Source organism: Fulmarus glacialis, unplaced genomic scaffold (assembly GCF_000690835.1).
Source record: "Fulmarus glacialis isolate BGI_N327 unplaced genomic scaffold, ASM69083v1 scaffold6121, whole genome shotgun sequence".
Lineage (NCBI taxonomy): Eukaryota > Metazoa > Chordata > Aves > Procellariiformes > Procellariidae > Fulmarus > Fulmarus glacialis.
Genome location: NW_009193409.1, coordinates 28,115 through 45,426, shown reverse-complemented (window position 1 = coordinate 45,426; position 17,312 = coordinate 28,115). Strand labels below are relative to the sequence as shown.

General features: G+C 41.9%; 1 protein-coding gene across 1 annotated transcript in view; it reads right to left on the bottom strand.

Annotated features, from left to right (window-relative positions):
- Window positions 1-2,071: 2,071 nt before the first annotated feature.
- The window catches only part of ITSN2 (intersectin 2), a gene marked incomplete at its 5' end in the record, with an annotated part of 41,754 nt that continues 26,513 nt past the window's right edge, over window positions 2,072-17,312 (bottom strand). The window contains 11 exons of the mRNA XM_009587442.1: window positions 2,072-2,508; window positions 3,652-3,825; window positions 4,121-4,204; window positions 4,350-4,432; window positions 4,965-5,086; window positions 5,788-6,000; window positions 6,877-7,044; window positions 7,218-7,316; window positions 8,175-8,358; window positions 8,979-9,085; window positions 9,953-10,074. Coding sequence (XP_009585737.1) covers window positions 2,351-2,508; window positions 3,652-3,825; window positions 4,121-4,204; window positions 4,350-4,432; window positions 4,965-5,086; window positions 5,788-6,000; window positions 6,877-7,044; window positions 7,218-7,316; window positions 8,175-8,358; window positions 8,979-9,085; window positions 9,953-10,074 — 1,514 coding nt within the window. The remainder of the gene's footprint in view (window positions 2,509-3,651; window positions 3,826-4,120; window positions 4,205-4,349; window positions 4,433-4,964; window positions 5,087-5,787; window positions 6,001-6,876; window positions 7,045-7,217; window positions 7,317-8,174; window positions 8,359-8,978; window positions 9,086-9,952; window positions 10,075-17,312) is intronic.

Sequence of the window (17,312 nt, the reverse complement as noted above, 5' to 3'; positions counted from 1 at the left end):
TATCTTCTGCCAAAGCAAGTGATAACAGGCCAGGTCTTCTGGCAAACTGCAATAAACTCATTGTCTTAAACAGGCAGTTCTGAAGTACTGTTACCCAGTAGCCAAAGAAATGTTTGAGATGCTGCTCCTGTTATTTCCAGCTCCAGCTCTACAGACCAAAAACTACTATTTTAGGTGGTTTAACTTAGGCTCAGCTCTACAAAGACAGTTCTGATGTTCTCTGGTTTGTAGGGTGACGGAGTCTTTGTGTTAAAGGAGGTGAACTGGTGAGAAAAGTTAAAGTCGTCTGCTAGGCTCCTCTTCTATGCCGAGCAGGATCTGTGTGTTATCCCCAGCTCTGGCAACAGCTACACCTCTGAGGCCGCAGTATTTAGTATTACAAGAAGTGTGACTGTTAGCAGTGGGCAGAGGGAATGGCAAAGCTTGCAAAATTTTAGCTACAGCTGTTGCAATTGTGCATGAAGCTGAAAGAAGTCACCTTGAGATTTAAGAAGAAACCCTCTCTTTGAATGAGGAGGAGGAGAAGGAGATGCTCCTGGCTATGTGCGTGGTTAGCAGATGTGTACAGAAGAGCGGCTTAGAAAGCACTGATAAGGAAAGAATGATTTGGTTTTGTTTATTCAAATCTTTGTCAGAACTCCCATAGTGAATGTCTTGCAAAACGTTATTTGCAAAATAATGTTAGGCTACTACCAAGGTTTCAAAGGACTTTCCTGGAGGCAGCGTACAAGCAGTAAATCAAACTTTAACACACATATTGAGTGTTCTGAGAAGGCAGGCAATAATTAGGGGAGAGGAGATGGAAAGTGTTCTTGTACAAAATGTCTAGCACTTTTCGGAGAGTCAGTGCTGAGCAACAAATGCTGTCAGTGCCCTACAAATCGGTTTCTCTCTTGTTCCAGTGTGGTCCCTGTCTTCCTGCTAGTGTGACTGCACAGCAGCTCTGGTGTCAAAGCCTGAAAACAGAATTTTCTCTGTGCTTGTTCAAGAAGCTCCAAACTCCTACTGTACAGACACAGTCTCTCAAGAGTTGCCAAGATTTAGTTTTATTTAGGATTAGAAATACTGAACCACAGAAAACTCGTAGAAGTAACAGGGGTTGACTCAGCCCTGTAACAGGAAGGTACACAGATGGCAATCGGGTGTGAACCTGTCAGACATCAGGAGGTATTGCTGCACCCATGGAAAACAAGGGCAGGCGCAGTTCAGAATTGCATGCTGTGCTTTTTCAACAAAGCAGTTTAAGGAGGCAGTAAAATGGTTACAGTGTATCAAACCCTTTATAAACAAACACTTTCGGTTTTTTTAACCATCCCTGCTTTTGGTGCCAAGAGAAAGTTTTTGCTTTCAACCAATCTCATTTTACAGATTCGTGTTGGGGCGACAGTTCCCCCCGAGCAAATCTTTTAAACTTGTAATAAACTTTTCTTGAATTTAATCCTGTAAGTTTTTCTCATTATTTCACATTCCCCTGTACAATAAAATATACTTTTTAAAAATCACTATGCATCAATAAACATCTGTAGACAAATTACATTAATAAACTTATATTTTACTCTCTATATACATGTTGGCAATGTCAAAGCTTCAAGATTCACATGGAGGTCTGCAAGACCAAGGAAATGTACACAAATAACTTACATTTAGGAAAAAAAACAAAAGCTGAAGAGTATTTTTCCACATTATTGTGGGTCACAGTATTTAAAATATTTTTTTCTAGTTATTCTTCACAACCACATTGTCTCAGCAGAGAATGATGAATCAAACTGAAGCAGAAAGAAAAATCAAGTAGCAGTTAGATTTCAGTGCAGAACTAAGTCAAGTAAAGAACTACACTTGATTCTTAAAGAATATACAATATATTGGAGACGTCTCCAGTGCTAAGGCTTCTTCAGCATTTAATCTTTAAAACTATCATCCTGAGATGGGAAGATTCCAGTGGATATCACTTTTCAGATTTCAAATGGAATGATTCTAGTGCTGAGCTTAAACCATTCCTCAGTCTATCTGTTAGACTAAGTGGTAAACTATACATACATCTTGATGCCACATTTCTACTTAATACTTTTTATGGCCCTGAAAATGGAAACATTGGCATCCAAAGCCAACATATCCCAACATAATAAAAAGGCACTGAGCTATAGTACTGTATATACAGTAACATTTGTGTTTGCATAGATCAACAATAACTTTGAACACTGCAAGGAACTAAATGCAACCAGTAACTAAGAGGAAATATGGAAGCAGCAGGAACTCTTGCTTAATAACCAGCGTGGGGCAAGGAATCTTTTACAAAAAAATGTTCAGGCTGTCAGCTTCAGTTGTCCTTCATAAATTAAAAGAAGTGTTCTTAGAGGAGTGTTTTCTGATCAAAGAGCTGCAGGTCAAAACGGACCCAGACTTCGCCTGTTGGAACTTCATGCAGCAGTAAGTGTTTAGTCGTGGGGCCTTTGCTTTCTTGTTCTGTTCTGATTTTTGCTACTGGAACTTCAGTGCGACCCAAAAAATCTGTTGGGCAAACGAATAAGAAATTTCATTAAGCAAAGATGTTAAGCTTAGAAAATCTGAAAGTGTCAGGTTAAGCAGCAATGCTGCATAGTATGTATTCAGTTCCAGCGCACTGCTTCCTGTTTGACTAGCCCTCAGCCCTGTGTAAATCAGCCAGCAGTGACAAAAAAGGGTCTTCTTTTTAGAAGACAAAAAATGCTATAGATGGAAAACATGCCTTTATGTCACAGTTTGATCTAAGGGCTTTAAAAATACAGTTCTCTTTCAGAAACACAATTTCAAGTGTTCTCCTGTCTTAGAGCTGGAAGGTCAGAGTTAAGTGATGGAACCTGTTTACAAGTCCGCTGTGGTGCTATGAAGACAATAAAAAAAAATTCAACTGTTTTGGCTGAGCCAACTTTTAGTTAGGCTCATGTATCATTCTTTTCACAGGAACAATGACCTTGAACAGCTACTGCCACTCATAGGTTTACAGTCCTATTCAGAAATTACATACCCTCTTTGTGGCCATTTCATATATAAACATCTTTGTGTGTGTGCGTGTGTGCATTAAAAAGTTTATCATGAAAAAAACAAGACCCAGCTGTCCAACGGGGAGAAGCAGCCTAGCAAAGTCACGTTACCTCACAGGAGAAAAGACTGAGCTGTAGTTCCATATAGGCAACTCAGGTCAAGGCAGTACCTTGCAAATCTGAAATAATCAACTGTGTGTCAGAGCCCTGAAAAAGCACTTAACCTTTTAAAGAGTACTAGAAGCTACCAACTGCCAAAAACATCTTCAGTTTCCAAGCAAAAAAAAGAAAGCTTATCAAGCTGTTGCTGCGCGAATATAACCTAGCACCTTATTTTTGGGCATCACCTATAGTGAGAGAGAAAAACTTCTGCTTTCAACTTCTCTGTCCCCCCAGTCTGACAAAATAATAATTCTGTGTCTTATACAAAAGCCAGAGTAGGATCAAATCTGACTGCCCAGAGCTGTTGGCTCTGGAGGGCTATTGAACCTCTTGAGTAAGGAGGCATTGTTTTTACACAACATTTCTCAGGAAGCAATCAGACCTACAGGCTCTTGGAACTGCTGGTGAGGAGCTATGTACCCCAAGTCACAAAAAAGCATTCTTTTCCTAAACAAATGTTCACACTTACCATCAGGTGAGAACTGATCTCTGTCAAACATGGTGATACACAGGACATCCTGATACAGATCCTTAATGAAGAACTGGCAGTTGAAGTTCCACTTGGGGTTCAAGGTGTCCTGCAGCGTCCTCGTAGTGTAGCTCTGAGAGCCCATGCTGATTTCACAATACGGGTTGCTCTTCCCTAAACACAGAACAAGCAGTGAAACACCTATGCAGCGCAGGAACCTCCCTCCCCGACTGGAGGCTGCTTGGACACACACTGATGCTGCTGTCCAGAAGATGTGGGTCAGGCAATCCCTATATCCTCGAGTGGCAGAGCTGGTTCTTCACTTGGTCCTCTGAAACTAAATAATGGCTAATTCATTCAGAAGCTGTAGCTGAATCCACAACGTTTCTCAAATCGCCAAACTCCTCTCAGCAAGCCTTTCCAAATGTTGCAGGACTAATAGTGATTTGACACTACTTTCTTCACTTACCATTGGGCTTACAGGCCTTTAGCTCTGTTGCTTCAATCACATGCACCATCAAGCGTCCTATTCCTGAGGTCTTCTGTGAACGAGCTGGGAACAAAGAAGTCAGAAATAAATGGATTGGTTGCAACCGTAAAAACTGGCAATAGATCTGAAGACACTGTGGCATCCTCCAGAAAAGACCCTGCCGACGTGTCCGGGTGGATGAGAGGGAAATGCAGAACCCCGTAGGTACCTTGATAAGCCTTTTCACGTTTCTTCTTCTCAGTTTCGATGTACTGCTCTGATGCTGCTTTGATTTTCTGGACCCAGGCAGTGCTGCAAAGAGCAATCCCTATGGTCAGGGTCATACCACAGGCAGGAAATTCCTCAGTATCAGTGACTCTGCAAAAATCTCTTTTGCCATTTTTCTCCCCCACTGGGTTTCAGAGGCATCACAAATCAAGTTAGTTCAAGGACTAAAGCGATGGAGGTTTTGGATTTAATCTTATGCCACATTTCCACATCAGCCTAAATAAATGAAAGTGGAGCTGCTCTTTTATTAAAGACTGCTGGGTCACATTAAAGACTGCCCAGGACTGGGGAAGAATCCTATGGGAAGAATCCTATGGGATGCTGGACTTTGCAGCCCTGAACTATTCTATACGACTGTAACATTGAGGAGCAGTAGACGAGCAGAACAAAATGAGAGAAAACTGGTAATTCAAATGAGAGTCAGACGAGTTTATTCTCTGACCGGGAAACTAAACACTGTTCTTGAACTCAGAGACCCCCATGTCCGCTCACTGGAAACACAGCCTACGCCCATGATCAACAAGTTTAAGCTCAGATCTGCATTTTCACTACTCACCGCTCATTAATGTTGTCAGTTTTAAGTGTGTAAACTCTGTCAATGTGTGATATGTGGAAAACTGGCTCATCACTTGAAGGGTCTGTGGGCAATTTCACTAGGACTTCATTAAGGAAAACAGGCTGAAAGAAAAGCAAACATCACTGTGGCAGCGTCACCCTCACAATAAGCGGAAACTCTACAAGGATGTTTAAATATATTAATGAAAGTCATAGGACACAAGATGAACAATCAGATCATCATATAAAGGACGTGAGAAAGGACTGAAAGAAAAACTACTCTGGTGATAAACCCCATTCTGTCTTCCTAAATGAAGAGCTTTGTGAAAGGGGCAGGACTGCATAAGCAGAGCTGCAGTGTGGAGCTTGGAAATCCTGGACATCTCTCAGGTTCCCCATCGGAAAGCAGCCCCAATATTTAAACTTACCTCCCCAATTCCAAAATCCTGAGAACACACACTGTGTGGACACAGAGACTAAAGTTTTGACCTTTTACTATTTTCTAAAGAAGGACAAGTATTTTCTTGTGGATGCAGGAACTCGTGCAAAAATAAGTCAAGGCTCCTGCTTCTGAACATCCCACTCAGCTGCTCAGGCATGATGCTATTTCTGCCCTTTCACCCCAAAGCGGACAAAAGTGTTTATTAAATCAAGACACAGAAGCCTGTCCTTTTCCAGGGACTAATACGGGCCATATGTGCCCGTATGACAGCAAACGATCAGACGGGGCCAGACAGCTAATCCCAGTGGGGAGAACAGCATTCCTCATCAGAAACCAGGTCCCACTGTATCAACATGACCGTGGGGCACCTCGATTCACTCACCATTTTGTACATTTTGAACTGGGAGTTGGATTTGGGGCTGAACAGTTTATCGGAGCCGGAAGAGACAAACTGTTTAACCATGTAGGTGAGGAGGAGGAAGTCATTGAAAAGGAAGCCGTACAGTTCCTTACTGCTCTTAGCCTTGTACAGCTTGCCACTGTGCAGGAGTTTCCGTGGCCCCAAGCAGTTTGTGAGGGAGTTGAACACCGGTTGCTAGGAGAGACAAAACCCATTAGCAGCAGCAAGTTAATGCAGGCATCAGTTCCTGCTCCTCTTTACAATGGAGATTGCTCAGGCTGCTCAAAATCCTCTTCTGTTTTGTTTAATAAATTTAGTTACAAACGAAGAGAAGGGAAACTGTTCTATGATCTGCCATGGTATCAGCACTACTCCCAACTTAAAGTAGATTTAAGCCTTAACAACATACACACGGGTCTGACTGGATGAAGGCATTTATCTCATGGCCAATTTTCCGTTGGCCAGAAGCTGTGTTTAAGAAGAGCCTGCAGAGTCTGCAGTCAGGTCACCTCTTATGGGTGCACGATTAGTTGATGGAACTAAGACAGACCTTCTGGGTCTGTCAAGCCCTGGTTCCTTATGCAGCCAGTGAAGAACTGTCACACCACCTCATTTTGAAGGCTGTCCTGAAACGTACAGGAGCCTGAACCCCACATACCTTCGAGCATCTGGCATTGAGGGCTTCTGTGCCCTTTCTGCATGAAGGAAAACACACTGGGAAACACACACTAAGTGAAATTCCACATAGTAACACCTGACTTAGCCCAAAGGCAGCATGAGCATAACTTCAGAGATAAGACTTAACTTCTGTTCATTTAACCGTTTAAATGGTATCAGGTTTAAGCTGATAAACCGAGATTTCTCCACTGCCAAAATAATGCAAAAACAACGAGGGCTCATCACATTATGGCTGCAAGCAGAATTTAATAAAAGCTTCTCTGCCAAGAGCTCAGCAGTGGATCAGTGGATCATGTTCCAATAACGGATGTGAGCAAGGACCCCCACTCCCCCCCTGGCCTTTCTGAAACAACTCAGAAAAGTCTTCACTGTACAGCGTATCAACGTGGCTACCTCAGCAAGACCTTCGCACTGGACGTGGGACTGTATCCATTCCAGCCTGTCCGAGTTCTCTTTCTCACGCACCCCTTCATTAACCTGAGAGCACAGCTCCTCCGCACGCTCCAAGGCAAGCTTGAGATTACTGTGATCAGGGTGATTTTCTGGAGTGTTCTCTAGAATCTGGTATGGATCAAAAAGGGGAGAAAAGATCAAAACAGAGGTAAGCACAGGTACTACTTCTCTGCAGTCTCAGAGAAATCCCCATAAAGGGACAGGGCTTTTTTTTTTTTTTTTTTGCTATCGAGATCAAACTCAGAAGCATTCACCTACAAAACCTCGCTTAGGGTACTCACACTCTTTATGAGCAGAGGGTAGCGGGTTATTCTTTGCATAGGTTTCAGGAGGAAACTGGAGAGGGGCATTCCTTTGCAGCGAGGGTCCAAGGCAAGTTTCTACGGTGCAACCCAGAGATTTAACAGAGACATTGCATTACTCATCAAGAAACAGTTGCCTCACCGCACTGAAAACTGAAAACTGTTTGATCAGATTCATTTTTCCAGGCATTCCAAGAAATCTGAGATTTTTTGGTAAACAAACAGTACTTGTATCTAGAACAAACAGGAAAGCCGGCGCTGTCATTGTACTCAGACGCTTTGCCAGCATAAGCCGTAGGATCATTGTTCATGCAAAATCCTTACATTCAAAACCGTTCCAGCTTTTATTTTGACATTACAGGCTCCACTCAGGTTGAAAAAACCAAAGCAATGAAAGAAACAAATGCCTGAGGTCAACAGTTCTGACATTTCTCCTTTCATGGCCTCAAAGCCACCGCATCAGCTGCAGTATGGCCGCAATTCCTTATTTATTTCTGCAGTGTGCCTGCCTGTGACGCTCACGGCACACCTCTGACCCCGGCTGCAACCCCACCGGTCAGACACACTGCATGCACCACTGAATTACAAGCGTGTTCAGAACAGCAGCTTTTTTATTTCAACTCCATAGACTCTTACCCCTTCTGACAGCATGAATTTTTGGGAAGGTGCAGACACCGGCACCATAGCTTCGTGGGGTTAGTGTTACACTGAAGTAACGAGCAATGGAATGGGAAATGGAGTAATAAATGAGCTAGAGAGAAAGACAGGTATATAAATAAAAAGCACACACAGTGTTAACCATGGTTATCATATAAATACATCTTAGAAGGTTCTTAGCTATTCTGCAAGATTTTATACTCTTCTGGGTTATTTTGATCTGATTGGGCTCCTGTCATTGAGGAAAGGTGAAGGCACAAAAGCTACTGTATAAGATACCTTTAAGTAGTCTTTGAAATCAACATCTTCATCAGTTTTCTGCTGCAGCAACGAAGCTCCGTTAAGCTGGCAGCTGCAGAATCGAATGTAGGCCTGCATGTGAGAGAGCTCTGCTGCTAAGATGTCCCCAATCATCTGTACTGGCATTTTTTCTCCTCCTGTTTTCTTACGCACTCGCAAGGCTCTGAAGAGGAAAGAAATCACCATCCAACTTTGCTGCCAAGTCTGCGAGGCCTAAATCAAGGTCCTTACAACATCCATCTCTGAAAGGACGCAAGGCTGCAAGGTGAATTCCCTTACACAGCACGGGCGCTTCCAGGCGGTGTGGGGTCCAGCCTGAAGCCCCCAGGAAGTCACCAGCACAACATGCTGAGCTGAACGATCTGCCTGATGGGGTCTGCAGGACTGAGACTCTCCTTTGAGGTTTCTGGGACAATCGGCATCAATCCCCACATTCAACCAGCATCCCACTTAAATGAGTTAGTAGCCACTTTGTCTCTCCGAAGTTTATTTTTAGAGAACAGAAGGTTGCTTTGCAGAAAAGTGGGAAGAACGCCTCCCGTGCACATTCTTTTTCTAAGGTATTATAGCAAATGTGCATCTGTTATTGCTGTTTATTCCCCTCTCTCTCTTAACAACTCCTTTTTTGTGAGGTAGTGTGAATACATTTAGCTGTTCTGAATGCATGCATGCACAGGAAATAATCAGGAAGGACAGAAGTATTTACTGTAAAACCAGAAAATTTCTTAGGGAAAGGAGCAAGAGAATAAAGATGAAAACATAAAAATTTGGCTAAGTACTCACTTCAGTAATTTTGTATTTGACATGATGAGTTCCTTCCAGTTAACAAAGATCAGCCCCATTTCGCCTTCTGTGAGGCAGCCTGAATCAGCCATTGGTTTTTGGAAAACCTGCAGTCAAACAAACAAAAGCAGCTCAGCCTCTTGTTTAGCCTAGCAGTGATTTTGCTTTTTTTGAATGCTCAGTATCCAATTTCTCAGGAGAAGTTAAAAGCAATTCCTTACTAGCACTTGTGACAGCTGTCGCTATTTTTCCCAAGTGTGTGACCTCATTCTGACACCAGTATCACCATTTGTGAAGCAGGGACAAGCACGGGGACCTGCAGGCTGACTGTTCAGTGGAAGCGCTGATTTCAGAGTCAATTGCTACACAAATTACACTTATGCATCACATCTATTCCCATGCCCAGAGCACTCATAGTCAATCTGTGTGCAGAACTACAGCTTCTTTCAGGGACCCTCGGCACAGTACCTCTGGAGAGCAGAATACCTGTGTAGCTCAGTCTGTTTAACCTTTAACACTTCACGACATAGCTGTTTTATATAGAGAGGTCAAGTCAGACGCCCAAGGCTACCTAATGCTGGCCAGTTCCTGCCCTGCCTAGTGAGGTAGTCTTGCTTCCAGAAATAAAATCAGAGACGAAGGCAGACAAACTTTTATGGTGCTTATACAGCCTCTGTCTGAGCCTGTGCAGCTTTGCGAGACAACACAGCCCAGCCCATCATCTTTACGCTGAGCCCAAACACCTAAGAACAGGATTTGGAAAATAGGAAGGTCCTCGTAAGACGATGGCTTTTACAACGTGATGTTTTTGCCTGGTGAACAACCACTAACATTCGCTAGAAAGGGAGGTGCTCACACAACCTCACTTTCTTCTTCTAGCATTTCGCAATTCATAAGAATCCCTTTATTGCTATTATTCAGTAGGACAGAGGTGTTCTTTTTCCAAATGCATTTTCACATCTAAGACATCTCACCTCTAAGACGAGCTGAAGATCATCCATGTATCTTTCTTCTGTCTGAATGAGTTCGTGAATGTAGCCCTGCCTTTTCCTTTCCATTGGTTGCATAGTGTCAAGGCTTTGGAGATCAGCACACCCTACAAGAAGTAAGCCAGTAATTTAGATCCCACTCAGGCCATCCAATCTGATGAATTAACAAATTTGCATCAACTCACACCAGCCATACAGTTCAGACTATATACACAGTGGTAAAAACCTGTCCACAGCAGCAGCAGGTTTCAAAATTGAGTGATGTAGTGATCGACCCCCTCCCCACTTTATGTCGTTTTTTAGTCTGTTGCCTTTTTATTTCTTTGAACATCCCTTGTTCTTGTACTGTGATGCAGAATAAGAATTCCTGACTTCCTGCCACTCCATTTGTCTCATAATTTTTCTCATCTCTTCTCCTTTTCTGCCATACCATTTTGAAACTGTGATTTTCTCTTACCTTGTGCAATGTCTTTTGTGAGATGAAGTCATCTAGAATGTGTCTGGGTCTGGCTTACGACATTGCACCTTTCATCTCCACCCCATTTCTAAAGCCTTAGTTATTAATTTATGATACAAACCACGAGTACAAATTTGTAAAGTTATAATGCATAATGTTATAGTTGCATAACTTCACAGTTGCACAACTTTTTTTCTCGTTTAGAAACAAAATGAGCCTGAAATATGTTGAATTGTTTTTATGCATCAAGTATGAATAATCAAAATCATGCACAGGAACACACAGACATTCAATGACACAAACCCCAAGTTTTCTGTAATAACATCCAGACCCTACAGCTTCACACTGCTTTTTCTCTACTGTGTAAGTGTTAGTAAGTATGACAACATTTGAAATTTAATAACCGAATCAAAAATTGGTAAAAACAAAGTGGTGAATATTTTTAGATGGGTAAAGGAGAGCACAGAAAGTCAAACTCTGACCCCTCTGTTAGCCGTCACGTGCTAGCAGAGTACTGCAAAGTAGCAGGGTGGGGGGAAATAAAAAAAAGAAACAATTGCAGAGCATTTGAGAACATACATCTATCACTTGATGTGATGGCATTAGATTTTAATATAACGTGAACAATGGATTTTGCAGGATAGCAGAAAGGACATCACAGAGACTTACTTAGATCTGGCACTTCTAGAGGAAAGATACTTTTTGAAAGTTTACAGGCGTTGTGTAAGGCAGCGTGACCTACAGCACGAAGGGCTGCGTCTCCCTCATCACCCTAACACATCTAGGACACTAGAATGTGACTTTATTCTACTCACTGCCAATGTATAGATCTGTTTATGGGAAGGCTACTCTAAATAATGAAATGAAAATGAGTTAGTAATAAATCTGGGGGGGGGGGAAACCCAAGAAATACTAAACATTTGGCTAAACTTGATGTGACAGTTGCCTAATGGGAACCTCCCAGGCTTGTGTGCTTCCTGCTGCACAGGCATCAAGCTGCTCTGAAGGAGCAGCAACCCTCAGCAAAAGAGAAACTCTTGTCAAATGAAGTTTTACGATATCATTCGAAGTATTTTAATAGGGAAACCCTTTGAACAACACAAAGAAGTAAAACAGTAAAGACAATAGCTAGATTTAAAATCAGGACTTTTCAGTTCTGTTTTGTACTCCTAAGGAGGATCACAGATCTTAAGCTTTCTGACAAGATTTGAGAAAATGCCATTTTTTATGAAGAGATCTGGGATTGCAGCTCTTTTGATCATGCAGAATGCTGCTTCTGGCCTTAGTTATTCCCAAAGTTACAATCAGGCCAAAATTAGATGAGAAAAAGGAGTAAAGTTACAGATCAAAGTGATTCCTATGAAGTTTGGTATCTCAATCCATCAAGATGGACTGTGCCAACGTGTGCTACTTCTGGATTCTAGCATCATTCTTTAGTCTGTACAGGACTGAGATTAAGCCCACCTGGTTCCTAAGACATGAAATTTTAGGGTAATCAAGGGCTTGCACAGTAACCGGACTTTATTTGTCCAGATCTGAAGTCTCAGCTTTGACCACGTGGTTCTCTTTTCTACTGCAAGGTACACTCCTGCCACAAAAGCAGGGATGGACTGAAGCTCCTGTTGCTGTTTGCTTATATCACAGCTGTTAGAACAACCCACGCGCTCAGATTTGTGTCTGTCTCATGCCGTCTACTTGAAGTTGAAGCAAACACTGGAAGGAAAACAGGCGTTTTTTATGCACCTAAAATAGACCTGGTTTATAAGCTCATTATCAGATACAAAAATGCAGTTAAATTAACAGGCTCCTGCACTAACCTTGTATTTAGATTATCGGCTTTTGGGATGAACAGATGAGTGCTATTTTATATTTAAATAAGCACTTTCGAAAACACCCCAAATTTTGATGGGTCCGATAATACTGGCATAAAAACGTAGTACGCAGTGCACACATCTGATTTTAGAGGGTGAATTCAGGCATTTGGATCTGAAGGGAAGAAAGGCGAACGAGACAGAGAATAAAACAACCTACCTAGTGCATTTGCCAATGTTTTTCCAAAGTGGCCATAGCAACCCATGGCCTCACTGGTTCGGAAAGGGTGGACCTGCATCTCTACCCATTCTCCTCCCACATTCCTGTTCCCTCCTTTCCTTGCACTGGCACTTATCTGACTCCCAGCTCATACCCTGGCAGCAAATGAATCCCAAGGGGGAAAAAGAAAACGGTAGTTTTCTGCTAGTTTAGCGGCCAGGAATGTGCGTGGAAGCAGTAAAACTGCCTTTTTTGGCAGCAGAAAGCTGTTGGTTTGGCTTCTGTCTTGTGAAGCTTCACCCCGAGCTCCCCGTACAGCTAATGAAAAGCGGTGAGATTTTTGGGAGCGCCTGCAAAGGGGAATCTCAGCTGCCCACGCTGGGGGCTCACCGGCCTCTGGTGACTAGATAAGAGGTTTACATTACCTTTGGAGGGCAGCCCGCCTGCTTCTTCCACTGAGAGCAGGGTTCTGCCAGGCTGCTCGGACAATCTGGGCATGATCGGCCCAGCTCCCTCCGGAGAACAACATCTAAGGGAGGGAGCAGTGGGTGACGGGTACCTTTGAAACTTAGGGATGGCAAGACAGCGATGCCTACTACAGCTGTGGTACCTTCTGCGATAAATCCTGCTCTCCAAGACGAGGAAGCAGCTGTCTCGCAGGGGCAGGGTAAAACAAGCTGGAGAGTTTATAAACAGGAAATCCCAGTCTCTAAAGTTATGGTTAAAATTATACTTCCCTCTCCAAATATACCTGAACAAGAAATACTTTCTTCCTTCTAACATAACTCACCCTGCATGAAAAACTGCTGAGTTTCACAGTCAAAAGATGTTCTACTCTGCAGGAGATCCAAGTGCCTGAAAAACGTGGAGGGCTTGGGGAGAAAACCTTTCTAACTACTGATGTATTTTGGATTTGAGTACGTTCAAGGGGAAGAATGACACTTTCTGAAGAAAAGAAATCCTCCAATGAAAGAAAGATGAACGAGACCTATCACCATTTCAAAAAATTTCCTTTTTTTTCTTTGTTAAAAAAGGGGAAGTGAATTAAAATTCTTCACTTAAAAGCCAATTCCAGAGAATTGAGGTAAAAACCAGACGGATACAAGGCTTTCAAAGATACCCAGATCTGCTTGGGCACGAAGTGCTTTGTCCCCTTCCCCACTCAACGAACAATGAACAAACACATCAAAAATGACAGCTCTGGAAAGACGTCTTAAGCCCCAAGGATGAGCTCAGGCACTTGTCCTGAAGGATCTACCTATATACCAGAGGCATCACTGCTTTGGGTCAGTGAAGACTATTTAGGGGTAGAGGTGGCCTATATAAATTGCATTTATAGGAAATAGCTTGGTTTGTTTAGGGTTGTGAGGTTTTTTGGGGTGTGTGTGGGGGGGTTTGTTTGTTTGTTTGTTTGTTTGGGTTTTTTTAGCTCAAGCCAGTTGATATGGCTGGAAAAAGCAGGTAAGCGTTTTTTTTGCCTGTATTAGCCTGCCTCTATTTTCCCAGGCTACCATCGAAAGACTACATCTCACCTTAAGTACCATGGGCTGGCATTAAAACAGTCCCTTCAGTACAGCCAGAGAACGGACCGATGGTATCACGGGACATCACCCATAGCCATTTTACAATCTCTGCTGGCACACATAAGGCTAATTCACTTGCAATGTACTCCTGTCACTACCTGTAGCTGTCAGTAGCCTCTGTGCCTACTGAAACCTTGAAAGGAACTAATCCAAGAAATTTGCCGCCGTGGAAAGGTTGGTTTCCATCAGGCCCTGGAAACATAATAAAAACTTTTATCCAATCTCCCCTGATCAGTAACTGCAGTATACTCTCTCTGCTACAACAGAAGAAATTTATTATTCCATTTTCAAGAGGTAAAAAGCAAAATCAAGTCGCTCCGTCACAGAGCCAGGTAACGTAATGCTCTTTCCAAGCTATTCCGATGGGAAAAAATGCTCCCCAGATGGACAAAAAAACCACAACAGACAAACTAGATCCTTTTATGTCCCTTTAATAAAATACATTTGCATAGTTATCTTACAACTTTGTTTAAAAACAAAGATGAACAATTGCCTCATGCTAAGCATAGCCTGCATTTGCATGTCTTAACAATCATTCCCAAACATTAATACTCTAGCTTGAAAACAACAACAAAAGAGATTTTAAGGCAGCACACACCATTACGTAGCAGTTTTATTAGTTCATTATATTAAAGTAGCATGACCCTGTAGCAGCTCCCAACACTACTATTTTTTTTCTACGAGCAGACTTATTTACAGGTGTTTTCAACCCGACTCAAGAAAATCACACAGGGATACGACCTGACCAAGCATCGAGATGGCATAAACAATGACTGGTAGGAGACGTTTCAATTATTAGCGTGTAACGTTTTTGATTGAGCTTTACACCTTCTGCACTCCTAACTGTAACATTATTAACATGGACATTACGATAGCGCTTTGTACGCTTTCACAGCCCTTCACCATCACTGACTACTCGCACACCCCGGCCCTGCAACCGGGTCTCGGTGGTGGCACAAGACTTTCCTGCATGGATCTGATTGCTGGATCAGGAACTCAGCTCTGTAAACTCAGCTTTTGTAAAACGATGGTTTTGTAGGTTGTTAGTCCTTTATGCAAACTAGACAGTTACAAAATTAGGAAGCCTTTCAGTACCTGTTCTTGTGCATTTACAGCACCATTGACATTCTTACCCCCAATTACACCATGGCCCCTATTCTCTGCTGGCCCACAGGAAACAATATTAAGCAAGTACTATGCTGCAGGCAACATCGTATTTTGCTTTCCGGGTTGGCTTCAGTTTTAACTGTTAACCTTGTGTGGCTCTGAGCAACATTTAATCTCTCACCTCTGCACTGGGGACCATCAGTTCAACAAATAACTCTCTTTTCCATCTTGTCCTTAGTTCTGAAGCCAACCTTTTTCACCCAAATAAGGAATGAGCACTTCAATGCTAGTTTTACTCAGCTGGCTGGGATGACAGCTGAACCCAACTCTATGGACTTTTATCAACAAGGGAGCGGACTGCACAGACAGAGAAAAAGTAACATTTTTGAAAGAAAAAGTCTGGTTTAAACCCAGCTTCTATTAGCTACACCTCTTCAGTGATACAGAACATTATTTTAAAATAATCTTGCCTTAAATACATCCTCGGCGTAGTCTTTCCTATCAATGATCTGATGTATGTACACAATTCTTTCTGCACCAGTGTGCGGAGGAGAGCAGAGCTCTCAGGTGATTGTGCTTGAGCTATGTTAGGCAGACTTTTGCAGTAGAGATAAATACTGAAGGCAGGGACTGCTCTCTTTCAATCAGCATTATTACGGTGTATTATTATCATTATTACAGTTACAGAATATAGAGCGTACTCGGGTAATACTGAAACGTGAAAAGGTAACCGTGAAAGCCCCAAATGCTTCATTTCAATACTCATCAGTTCAAACTGAGGGGCAGCTGTTTCAATAATTATCAATGCTCATATCTACATACCCAACAATGTATGTCACACTACTTGTGTGAAATTTTACCTAATACTACCCTAATCTCCAATTGTATCAGTTAAAAAATGGGTAGAATGCCAGTTGTTTTTGGAAAATGCCATGTAACTCTTTCCTAGAACATCCCAGATAGGATGTGAAGTTGTTTTTCATTTTTTCAAAGACAATTCGTAGCAATTTGGCATTCAAGGAAAACTGTCACTGAACATTGGGAAGTCAGTTTGGCTCAAATCCCACAGGTTAACAGTGCCTTTTAGAAATGGGGTAATTTATAAAATCACCTAATTATTAGACTACAGTGAGTGACTGCTTGATGCCACTGGTGTAGCACAACACTCTTCAGCCTGTATTAAACAGGCTTTTAAAGTCAGAAATTCGGAGAAGGCAATTCAGGGTGGTTAGCATATTTTAGTAGAAATACTTAAAAATGTAGTTTCATAAGGAAATCAAGTCAGCTAGAATACTTGAGGAATGATCTAGCACATTATTTGCCTACAATAACATGATTTCATTCTATAACAAAATATTGGTTTAGACAAAATGCATATAGAATAAAAATCCATTTGTAGTTTTATGTAGGCACATTGCTGTAGTCCGTATTGCACAAAAGATATCTCTCTGAACTAAAGGGTACATATACATTATTTGATCAAGTATATTAAATACATAACATCTCACTTTGTCTATAGAAATTTTGGAGAAAGGTTTTTAAATCTCTGCAATTGGACTAACCTTTTCTTGATAGTACCTTCACAACATTTTTTTTTTTATATATATATATATGTATATAGTAAACAAACAGTTTTTGTAAACATTTCTGATTGCATAAGTGACCTTTGCTGTTTCATAACCAAGTTCAGGAAACCAATGAAATTAAATACCATGTCTACTAGATCTCTCCTGCTGTTACAGAAGCACAGAACGATTTAATCAGACAAGTAGTCTGCTGTTAAGTTAATCCTTTTATTTAAAGGGGTATCAGGGTTATAGTCCTGAAGTCCTGGTCCCTCCCTCCCCCCAAACTAATAAAACATGGGCACCTTCACTGCACCATACTGCTGACATGCCATATCTGTACCTTTAAGGACCACTTTTGAGCTGAGGAGTACAGTTCCATTTTTAAACTCAAATGCTCTGCCTTCAGCTCCAGGTGTCCGTTAGCGTTTCTTTTCTGCCAAACATCTCTTTATCGAGGTTACCTATGTATTAGGTTGCTAATTTATTTAACAGAAAGAAGAGCAGCAGCTTTCAGATAGTACTTAGACTTTAAGTCACTGCAGACCGTAGCCAGATAAAAACACTATTCAGTACCGTTAACTATTTAATGAAGAAAACGG